The 11,611-nt window shown below is 35.8% G+C and overlaps 1 protein-coding gene across 1 annotated transcript; it reads right to left on the minus strand.

Annotated features, from left to right (window-relative positions):
* Nucleotides 1-319: 319 nt before the first annotated feature.
* On the minus strand, nucleotides 320-7,961 carry atad1a (ATPase family AAA domain containing 1a). Its single transcript, XM_087796554.1, has 10 exons — nucleotides 7,894-7,961; nucleotides 6,979-7,183; nucleotides 6,815-6,913; nucleotides 6,624-6,744; nucleotides 6,109-6,309; nucleotides 4,262-4,368; nucleotides 4,102-4,191; nucleotides 3,483-3,533; nucleotides 3,211-3,389; nucleotides 320-2,240 (listed from the first exon to the last, which is right to left on the minus strand). Exons 2-10 carry the CDS (start codon nucleotides 7,150-7,152, stop codon nucleotides 2,111-2,113), a joined length of 1,152 nt encoding a protein of 383 aa, XP_087652680.1. The 5' UTR covers nucleotides 7,153-7,183; nucleotides 7,894-7,961; the 3' UTR covers nucleotides 320-2,110.
* Nucleotides 7,962-11,611: the final 3,650 nt, after the last annotated feature.

Here is an 11,611-nt window from a genome sequence, read left to right on the forward strand (position 1 = left end):
GCTATGGCAACAGCAGAAGTGTGAGCAATTATGTCTTTTAAAAGTGTTTTTTATCTGGGGCCAATATTCATCACAGAGTTGCTATCTTCGGTAGATGATTGACCAGAGTGTGTTTGCTCAACTGTAATATTAACCAGCAAGTGTCTCTGTTCTATTATTATTTATTTTTTAAATTATAAAATATTAAACATGATTATACATCGATTTTTTCCATTTTTTTTTACACAATTGTGTCGCATTCATTCACAATACAATACAGTGAACACTTAAATAAAGAAAGCACTAGGTAAAAAAGGCACTCAAATATAAAATAGCAAACTTAAAAAGAAAGTCATATTCTTTTATTTTGCAATGTTACAGTTTGATATGGTTTCATCATAAGCTGCCAAGCTAAATAAATTAATTATACACAATATATTTATCCCTTCACCACTTTGTATGTATTTCTGGAAGGCAGGGAGGTTCACATTGACCCAGAGACAACCCAAGGGATACCACAAACACATTTGTTTTCGGGCTACTGGGACACCTTGACCCAGAGATAACACAAGGGCTGAGTCTTATTATTCTAATTATTGCAAAGGTTTTCTTTTGACATTTAGACCTCATTTTAAATAATGTGTTAATTTCTAAAATATCTAATTGTGAAGTATAGTTTTCCCACTATATTAAAAGTAAATAACAGTATAAGATTGTGTTATAAGTTGCAACAGAAGAAGGGAAAATGTACAAACGAAAAGGTTTAAAATAAATACCTATTGTCGTAATATATAGAAGTATATTTACTCGGGTTAGAGGGAAGTCATTTACGTACATCAATCATCAGTCTAAGCCTTAAATTGCGATTCTGAAAAACACCTCGTCAACTCAAGTTGTTTCGTTCTCACATCAATCAATGTTCGATCTCACAAAATGGGGTTTTGGCACTGGGGCATCTTAACACAGACAAGGTAAACTTATAAGTCAATATTTGGAGAAGTCTTAAACACGTTTGAGTTTTAGTAATAGTCTGAAATATTGCTATGTTTATTGTGTATTCCATTTGATATGCAGTTTCAAAATATCCACGGAAACTTTCAACTAAGATGTAAACTTTTTTTAATTTAATGTAAGGCAGGTCGAACACAAAATATGCATATGCGAGTATGTGCTTACAAGAACAGCTCATTCACAAATTGATATAATAATGCCTTAAACAAACAAAAGTTTACAAAAAACAATTTAAAGGGATGATATTACACTGTATCCATACATTAATCGTAAAATGTAAGCAAAAAAGAAAATCCATGTTGAGCCTTCGCACAAGGATCGGTGGTCTCTTTAATAAAATTGCCCGCAGAGACAAAATATTTTGTCCTGATAATCTCTGTCCTTGTATTCAGCAATTCTGCACCTGCAGCCTCACCTGGTGAACTGCGGTGGCTTTAAAAATAAGTAAGAATAATCATGTGACACAGAATGAAAGATGGTCTCAACATGTAAAAGGAGCTCATCACATAATAACTGACCCTTCGACTCATTAGCTAAAACTCCAGCCTGTGATTATTCCCAAATAGTTCGATTTTGGGTGGAACTGTGTGCATTTATTTTGTGTTTTCCAGAGACGGCATTAAATGCATAGAGCATGAGTGTGAGCCGGAGACATCTATCTCCAAGTCTGTCAGTTTTCTTGTCCCACAATGTGACCCAGATTTGAAATACAATTGATCTGCCTGCAAACTTTTATAAATAGGCATGTGACCTTAAGGCCGTATGTTTTGCACACAAATTGTTTGTAAACCTTCCATCGTTTTTTTTCCCCCCAATTACTTTTTGGCATTGATGATGGAAGAAAAAATAAATAAATCAAAGTAAACATCAGTTGTTGACATTAGGATCCTTTGACAGTGATTGAAGATTTAACACAGAAAATAATCCCTCCGTCATCCTTTGACTTGTTTTATCAACACATGGTGACACTTCTTTCTACACAAATCATTAGCATGCTCTGGTCAAAACCTTTTTCAGGTGAAATTAACTGATAAGTGCGTCTTCTTGCTTGTTCACCTCGGGCTGAGGAGGTGGAGCACACCTGAGGAGTCTTTCAAGTAGAAGCCGGTGAGGGATGTGCTCAGTCCAACGGGACGTCCCCTACGACGGGTGACATCGTCAATGTGGCTTGTTTGGACTCTTTCATCTTGTCCAGGCCGAAGAGAAGATCCAGCTGCGTGACTGGACGCAACCGGTCCTCGTCCACTGGTCTGAAGACAGGAAGAATAAATAAACATAGTTTAACATCTCTGTTGTCTGCTTTCAGGGTCAATTTGAATTTAAAAATAATTGAAAGAATTCTAAACTCCAGGCTGTTGCTAGGCAACGCTGAAGTGTCATGTCTTGATCAAATAATTGTGACTGTAAACAGATCCTTTTTTCTCACACTTCGAATGCTGAACCATAGACAACGATGCTGCTTATACATGTTCTGTTGGTGGTGATGAAACACAAAAAGATGGATTCTAAGAGCTATTTAACAAAAAGAAACAAAACTAAAATAACAGCCTGTGCATCATGATGGAAAACAGTTAAAGGTACATCGATGAATTGATAATGAAACATTAAGAACTGATTCAATGGACAACATCTCTCTATTATCTATTATTCTGGTACGCTGTTTTTTAATCCATTCATTCTAATGCCAAGTAACATTGTTATGGAAAAAGCATTTTCTTTTCTGTTAACGTTTTGTCAAATGTTATTATGTCAATATCTCATGTAACAACGTGGACGCCTGCAGTTTATAAAAGTTGAGGGTTAGATACTAGATTTATTTTATTTAATGATTCAGTTTGTCTTTTATTCAGTTGTGCTATATAGTGCAAATTTCCGAAATATATATTTAAACAATTATCAACTAATCAATAAAGCCTAACCTTACTTTCAAAATGTAAAAATCTTTTTGAAACAATTCTGTATTTGTCAACCAGCAGCACTTTTTAGCTCCAGTACGACAGGAGTCTTCAACCCGCAGCTCCCCGAGAACAGCTGATACAACTTCCTGTTACACGTCAACAGAAGAATCTGGATTAGCGAGCCTCGCTCTTCATCACTTCAGCTATTTACAGCAGCTTTGAAAAACCCACACTGGCTAACTCAGACAGTGGAGGGCAGGTTCTAATGATCTGGTGACACCAGAGGTCCAACAACATGTGGGCGGTGAACAGTGACTCATACTTTTCTTCCTCCTCCTCCTCACAGTCCTGGAACTGCTGAGCGATTTGCCTCATCTGCTCCTTGCGGACGTAATCCCGGACTCTATACATGGCAGCGTCGCGGCACAGCTCCCGAAGGTCACTGCCTGAGTAACCGTTTGTCTTCTCTGCGATCTCCTTTAGATTAATGGCATTGCTCAGCTGGACAAAAGGGAATATTAGGAAATAAAAGGAAAATCAATCACTGGTGGAGACAGATACGAACATGATCTGGAGGCAAGGATCATATCTTACGTTTTCTCCTGCTAAAATTAGCCTCAGGATTTCATGCCTTTGTCTTGTGTTCTGTAAAGAAGAATCAAAGTAACCTTTAACCCTTGCACATCGTCTCACACGTCTTTCCTTTTTTATTGGATAACTGGAACGAAGCAAAAGCTAGACCCATTTTAATCTGAAGATATTAAAAGTATTTCTTTTGAGAGGATCATTTTATTTTGTTTGTTTCAACATTGGCTCTTAACTTTATCAAGGAAAGTATAATGAGATTAATAGCTATTAAATGATTACAAACAAAGTGTTTAAAAAAAGAAAATCTCATTGATCAAAATTAAAATGTCTTAACTGTGTCTGTTTGCTAAGTTGTTATTGTAATCTGTTATTTTGTGTGTTGTTCCTCCGGTTCTTCAAGGTCAAAACAATGGCTAGTCACACCCTGAAGTGAACATTGATAGATATATTAAATGTTGTATCTTGTTCTGATGTGGTAACTTACAGCCCTGTATACCTGATGTTTAACTTCTTTTTTCCAATGATTCAGTCACAGTAAGAAAGCAATATTCAGCTTTTCTTATTTGTTAAGAAATGTGGAAAAAAGACAGACAATAATCAGATATTAAAATAAATCTTAACTCACAGGCAAGCCAACGTAAAACGTGGTTGGCATCCTTCGCAAAATAGCTGGATCCACATCCTGCGGTCGGTTTGTAGCGCCCATGATCATCACCTGATTTAAAGTCATTTTAAATTAGAATCATCGTAATGAGACAATAATTATAATGTTTATGTTGTGTTACCTGTGTGCTAGAGCTGGTCTCAAGTCCATCCCATAGGCTCATGAACTGAGCCTTCATCATGGCGGTGGCTTCATGGTCATGGCTGGAGCGATTTCTCAGGAACGAATCTGAAAGCATTATTTGGATTAAATGTACATCCATTTACAATCCACAAGTGTCCAGGATTACTTCAGGGAACATATTTAATGTCAGGACAATGTTTTTTCACACGCTTCTTACTCAGGTAAGCGACTTATCTATGGATTTTAAAAGGTTAACGCCCTTCAGGAGACACTCTAGCAGAAGCAAAGAGTGAAGAAGACACTGTGCTCAGGAAAACTATTGATTCATGACCAAGAGGTGGCAGTAATGCACTTTTAATGCCGTCCACCTTTAACTCAAGTTTAATTTGGTTTTAAAAAGTAAATTTACACATCTAAGAGTTGGAAAACGAATAGAGAATTGCATATGATTTTAACTTTCAAGTTAAATTTGATCAATCTTGCCTTTGAAGAGGCAACTAGAGATGAAGCATGCGAGTTTGGCATCAAGTGATCAATGTTTTGATGGAGAGGGCAGTGAAAAGTACTGAATTGAAGCAAAAAAGAAGCAGGTAATAAAAGCAGACGGCAACTACACATTGATTCTTCCGGATTTCTTTTTTTAATCTATACGTTTTACTGCTGGTTAACCGATTTAGAAAAAATTCAGTTGTTCTGAATAGTATTATATTTTTTATTTTAATTTTCGTTAATACTGCAATGTTGGCAGCTGTGGCTCATTAGTCCAGACCTTTAACCAACTATTAGGGCTGTTTATTGGCAAGAACGATACGATATATTGTGATACTGCAGGACCACGATATAGTGTTAACACTTTTTCTGGCTTTAAAAACAAAGAAAGATACATATATAAAACATGAAGGTGCTTGTAGGAAAGTGCTTCTCAAAATATTAAAATAAATGTAAACTTATATTAACAATGAAGTGCATTAACAGCTTTAAATTTGTATCCTTTTTTTCCTCTCATTGCTGCCATTTCGACAGTTTTGTAGTAAATGATGAATGTTGACAACTAGTGGCCATATATATATATATATATATTTCAAGTTATTTGATTGATTAATTAATTTTTTTTATCATTTGATCTGTGATCAATGCTATTAAAAAAATGTGTTAGTAAAGCGTTTAACTGTGTTTTGACTAAGCTGAACTGGTTAAATATATTTTTGCGTCATCATTGATCATCCTGAAGTTTGTGACATTCAAGTTAACGGAGCGTCCGCTGACGTCACACACACACACAACTACACATAAACTCTCCATTTATTGGATTGAGGCAGATTCCAATGATGAATGCAACATTAATATTAACAAGAACGTTTGTTGTTGTTGACTTTCATATCGTCGACTGATCGTCTCTACAGAACAGCAAAGTAGACTGCTTTGTTTTGTCTTTCTTGTTTCTCCGATCTGTCATGTTCTTTGTCGTGACGCGTCTTTAGATGTTTAATAAAGTTAGTGGTGTTGAACCTGTAGTGTAATTATTATTATTATTATTATATATATATATTTTTTTTAATCGATACAGTGCTATTAAATATTGTTACAGTATCCAGAATAAAAATATATTTTTATATCGATATTTTCTTACACCCCTAAATAACTATATTGCTTAAACTGACTCAGAAGCCCCTCTTAGGAGGTCCTACTACTGGTCAATTCAGTAATATAATGGAAAGAATAACACAATGTTAAAAAAGATAAACATATTTTTTATTTCTTGCGAAGAGTGAAAAGATTTGATTTGGTATACCTGTAATTTCACTATCACATAATGCTAAACAGAGCCTTAAAATATGTACTAACCTATCTCATCAATGAAGATTATACATGGCTGGATCTTGACAGCCAATGAGAAGACGGCAGCTGTCAGCTTCTGTGACTCTCCATACCACATGTCAGTGAGGGTGGAGGCCTGAAGGTTGATAAACTTGCAGCCAGAGGCTTTTGCGGTTGCTTTGGCGATCATGGTCTTCCCACATCCTGGAGGACCAAACAGCAACACACCTGCAGGAACAAGCAGTTTAAGGAGTGGCTTAGATCATTTATAGCATGAGGCTGTGTGTAATTGTATGTACATCGTCAACAATACAAAAAATTCCAAGCTTAAAAAATATTTGCTATTCTACATAATTCGTCTCAAAGGATGACTAGGATGAATAAAATACATCAAAAAGTAATCAATTCTGACAAATAGTTGATCAATTAAAATAGAAAAATATAATTCAAATTAAAAAACGAAACATTTACATGAAATAAAAATGTCAAAGGTGTTAAAAAACTAAACAAATATCAATGCATGATTATTTAATAATGGTTACCTTTGGGAGGCTGAAAAAGTTTTGAAACCGGCAAAAGATGTCTTTTTTGGAACGGCAATATAACAGTGTCCTGAAGCTCGTTGATTATTTCATCCAGACCTGCTATATCTCTCCATGACACCTGCAGATGGATTGAGGGAAAATAGTGACATTCACAAACTTTATAATTGCTATATTACTATTGGTTCTACCTTCATTGTTTGTGGATCAACCAAAAGGGCAGCAATGTTCATTTCATGGTCGGTAAGTTTGACACCCTCAACACCAATCCTCTTCATCAGCTGTTCGGCCTGTCGACACAAAACTAAAATTCATTCACATTCAAAGTGTCACGTTATATTCTGCCCATGTTTACCCTTTTCTTTGCTTGGTTTTTCTGCTTTGAGGTGGGGTCCATAGCATCTACAACCCATTTGATGCTGAAGTAGGTAGCAGCCCCAAAGATGGTCAACCTCACCAGCATTCCCAGCACCTCATTCCTGGACAATGGCCGTAAAAGAGCGTCCCTGGGTAGATCTTTCAACACCATCTTGTTCTTCTGGTTTGTATCAGTCCATTGGCTGTATAAAAAAGAAGAGCAAACAATTGTATAATTTCGGTTTCACTTTTCCCTGCAATGATGGTTCATTATAATAATCAAGGGATTGCAAGACAACTTCGTAACTGTAACCTAACAACATACAAAAGCTTTTATTTTAAAATCACAACATTATTTGCCCATAAACCCCCCCCAGTGTTAACTTAATTCTTACATCCATGAAACACTTAATTTTGAAAAGTATTTTGACGAAAGTTAAGCATCCATGGAATACCACTGTATTCATTTCAACGAATACAAATGATCATGCCTAATACACCTTTTTTAAAATGTATAATTTTGTTCAACCAGATATTATATGTTTAAGATGAGCATTTATCGTATAATTCCCAGGTAAACATTTAAGGCTACGATAGCTCAACTTTAAGGTGACGGTTATAATACTTCAAAGGTTACGTACAATTCAATACAAATAATCCCAGATCTATTTTAAATGGTGGGATCCTACAATTATTCACGTTTTTTTTAATTTAGACAGTTTTTCTCTCTAAGGTCACAAGTGTCCGGTTTACCCTGGTGTCTCCATCAATGGCATAGCTACATGAGTGCTAAAGCTAACAGGTGAAACATGCTAAAGGACAACAGTTAAATATTCACAAGCGTTTTAAAATGGTTTTAAAAATTAGAATATAGCTTTACAAAATAGTACTCCAACGTTTCACTGCTACTCACCGAAAACATAAGGCCGAGGTGGCAAGACCCAAAACAGCAGCATTGAAGGTGTATCACTTGAGTCAGCCGACTAGAAACAGAAAGGAAACTGTAGTTCCGGGTTCAAACCTGTAGCTACATATTTCGGGCGCTAGAGGGCAGAAAAGCACCAAAAATGAAAGTAGCACCAAGGACAGAGAATCTGAATAGCAAAGTCATTATCATCAAGATTAAACTTCACGTAGATTCCAATATCAACGTGCCAATTAAATAAAGCATACCTAAATACATGTCAATAGCACAAAATGATTACAGAATTATTTTTTTCTTTATTTGATCTATGTTCTTCATCATTAGATTTAGATTGTGTCATCTTGCACTTTCTTTTTATTGCACTTTGTCCTTGTTTTTGTTTTATGAATCTATCGTCTGTGTTGCTGTTCCTGGAAAAACAATTTCCTGAAGGAGACCTCCAGAGGGATCAATAAAGTTGATCTATATAATTATGTTTTTGTTATAAAAGGTAATACAATTATCAGCATTTTTCATTGTTCAACTTTAAATGGACCTACTGAACTACTAATGAACTACTTATTAATAAAATTGTCAGGTGACAATATCTGGATGTAAAGAGAAAAAATATATATTCGTCAGAATTATACGGAAGTATGAATATTGTTCTTTATTATTTATATGTGCGCTTCACAAAACAAACATGAACTATAAGTTCTTTGATTGAACTTCACTGATGCGCACGTGTGTTAAAACTCTTTTCGGTACACAAAAACTTTGCATTCATGTATCATAATTTCTGACACAACGGACATCGTTGTTCATGCTTACCACTTTTTAAATGTAAATAATACACAAGGACGTTTAACTATTCATAGTGATTTAAAAAAAACCAAGCACCTTTCAGACATAAGAATATTTCATTGATAGCAATTATCTCAATTGGCGACATTAGCAATAAAGTTTAAGAACTTCTCGTTAAAAAAAAAACACATTTTAAAAGTCAAGGTGCGCTCATGAAAGAATCTTTATTCCAGTCTCAAACAGGAACCCACCCTGGAAAATCTGGAAGAGATAAAAAGAAACTGACATGATGTCGACTTAACGCTACAAATTGGTTAATCTATCACCATCAGTTATAACCAGCTTTTCTGTTGAATTGTTCACTTAAAAATGTAAATAGAACAGTATTTCATTATTTTTAATTGATAGAAAATAGTGCTGAAATATTGATGATGTTTATGAAGTGGCAGTATATGATGAGCACAGTTGTTCAGGGAGGTTTTAGAATCAGATGTGTTGTAGAGTGAGCTGAAACCCTTTGCATCTTAAAATGGGAAATGATGACAGACAGCACTGTTTGTTGGCTGACGAAGCTTCATGAAGCAGTGTTATTTTTAGAGATGCCACTAGATGTCACTCTATGTGCTATAATCTGTAGTTTTTAACAATTCTATGAAACTTCCCATCATCATTCATCATTCAAGCAATTTGATGTCAATATTTGTATACAAACGTTAATAATATAGAAAAAAGTAAAACAAATTCTAATCCTCATAAATGGAAAATAGTTTCCTGCTGAATGCGGACCAAATCACTAATTGGTCAGCTCAAGTATAATAAATAAAATATTCAACAATAATGATTCAATCAATATCAGAAATCAAATTAAGAAATAAAGAACAGGAAGAGGACAGTATAAAACACATCTTTGAGGACGCTTGCAGAGAGTTCAATACAGAGACAAAAAGATATACATTTTGGTCTTAATATCTATAATTATCTAGTCTTGTATATCTGGTATAGCTTGTATTTTGGTTTTCAAAAAGGTGATGATGAAGTCAGATTAGCCAGGAATGAGTAGACTTCAACGACAGGATGGGGCTTAAACAGAGATAGATGAAGAGTTTTATTGTTTGACCTTCAGACAAAATCATTCAGTATGTTCAGCCCTGGTCGATTTCTATTCTCGCCTTGAGCCAGAATAGCGAGTTAATTTATCAAAATATCCTCATCATTGATATTTTTGTCCACTTGACCAGGTCTTCTGTTCAAATCATTGTGATCCTAAAAGGGCATCCTAAGCATATTCTAATCCAGCTCGAGGTCACCTGCCTCAGCTCCTCTCTGACGGTTATCACAATTCTTAAACCCTTATCTGTATTTACTTTCTGCTCTCTCCCAGCGCAGCCTGATAAGGGATAATTTATTCTTCTTCAAAGTAGCTCCACAGATAAGACTGTAACAAATGGGTTAGTCCATCGGCAATTTATCACACGTGGCCCGAAGGGATTCTTAATTGTCACAGATTCTCCACTGAGAGTAAACATTTTTGTCCAGGACTTCTAGTTCACCACCGGTTGAATGACATATAAATAATGAATACCTAGGTTTCCTTGAATCCCAAGGTCTTTTATCAATATAAATGCAATAGAAGCAGAATTCCACAACACTTTGTCAGTCCTGGAGTGAATCAGCAAACATGCCCCAGTTTACTGCTCCTCTCCTTGAGGATAATTATATGCTTTTAAAAACAATGGGGTAAAAAAAAGGGATTTTCTTTTTCTAATTCCTCTTTCCACTTGCAGTGGGTAAACAAATTCCAATCCTCTGCTGCTTGGTGTTTCAATTAGCCGTCCAATTTATTTATGACGTCCCCGCAAATTCACAGCTTTGTGTGGCCGCCGTCCTCACAGTTCCGTGCACACCTTTGGTCTTGAAAACGCTTTATGAAATACGTTAATCCCCTTCTACAGTGGTGAGAGATTAAAAAAACTGACAGCGTTTCTTCCTTTTTTGATGGGCTGGGCTTGAAAACAGAGGCTGGGTGTATCTACAAAGTGCAGCTGCTCTACTTTCCCAAAGCACTTTGCACCTTTTAACTCTTTCCTGCACGGGTGACATAAGTCACGTTTATGACAGCAGACTAATTTCACCGATGACCACTTGCAACTGCTGTATGTAAATTCTCACCCTAGAAGTTTAACTGCTGAGCACTTAAGTGACTGTTGGTCGCACGCAGCACTTAATTAGCACTTCAATCTCCACAAAGAGGTATTACAGCTGACAGAATGAAGAAGCACTCAGGAGTGGATTATTTATCTGCCTGTTACCCGGAGGAAAAAAAAACAGAGATTTGTTTTTAAAGCATTAAGTGCTGGCCCACTTGCCTCAGAAAAATCCCTTGAGATTCTCACACTCGCTGAAACTTTCATATAGTCGAGAATACAACTTTACTTGGTACAAAACTGTTTGCTTATCACTGCTTGGTTGGGGAAACCCAAAGTGTATATGAGGATATCTGTGTGAAAGAGAAGACCTGGATGGGAAATTCACACATGTGTCAAATTATTTTTGATCCAAAAACAATGAAGGAAGCTAAAAAACAACAACATATTAACATGCAAGAAAGGGTTCAATTAATTTTTCGTACAGCTTATTGAAGAAAAAGATTTTTTATTTATTTATATTTACTTAGAAAGTCCGGCTTCCTTCTGTACCACACATTGACATAGACTGGCTTCCATCTTTAGCATTTAAAAAAATCCTCTTAGTAGGAAGGAACACGATGTTTGCCCTGCAAACTGTTTCCATGCATGTAACTGGCCAGGTCAGTTCTTGTATCTGTTATTTTCCCCCCAGCTTTTACAAGCTCCTTTATTTCTTGTTTTCATTCTGTCATTATCTAGAAATACAACCACCATTTTTTAACCATGGAGCTGTAACA

The sequence above is a fragment of the Callionymus lyra genome, chromosome 1 (assembly GCF_982586985.1).
Source record: "Callionymus lyra chromosome 1, fCalLyr1.hap1.1, whole genome shotgun sequence".
Classification (NCBI taxonomy): Eukaryota; Metazoa; Chordata; class Actinopteri; order Syngnathiformes; family Callionymidae; genus Callionymus; species Callionymus lyra.

Bases quoted from the DNA above. Each gene is read 5' to 3' on its own strand.
- atad1a (XM_087796554.1), bottom strand. From the start codon at position 7,152: ATGGTGTTGAAAGATCTACCCAGGGACGCTCTTTTACGGCCATTGTCC. The intron at 6,310-6,623 runs GTAACCATTATT...TTGTTCCTGCAG, and splicing joins ACTTTTTCAGCCTCCCAAAG to GTGTGTTGCTGTTTGGTCCT. The intron at 3,390-3,482 runs GTAAGATATGAT...CCTTTTGTCCAG, and splicing joins TAATTTTAGCAGGAGAAAAC to CTGAGCAATGCCATTAATCT.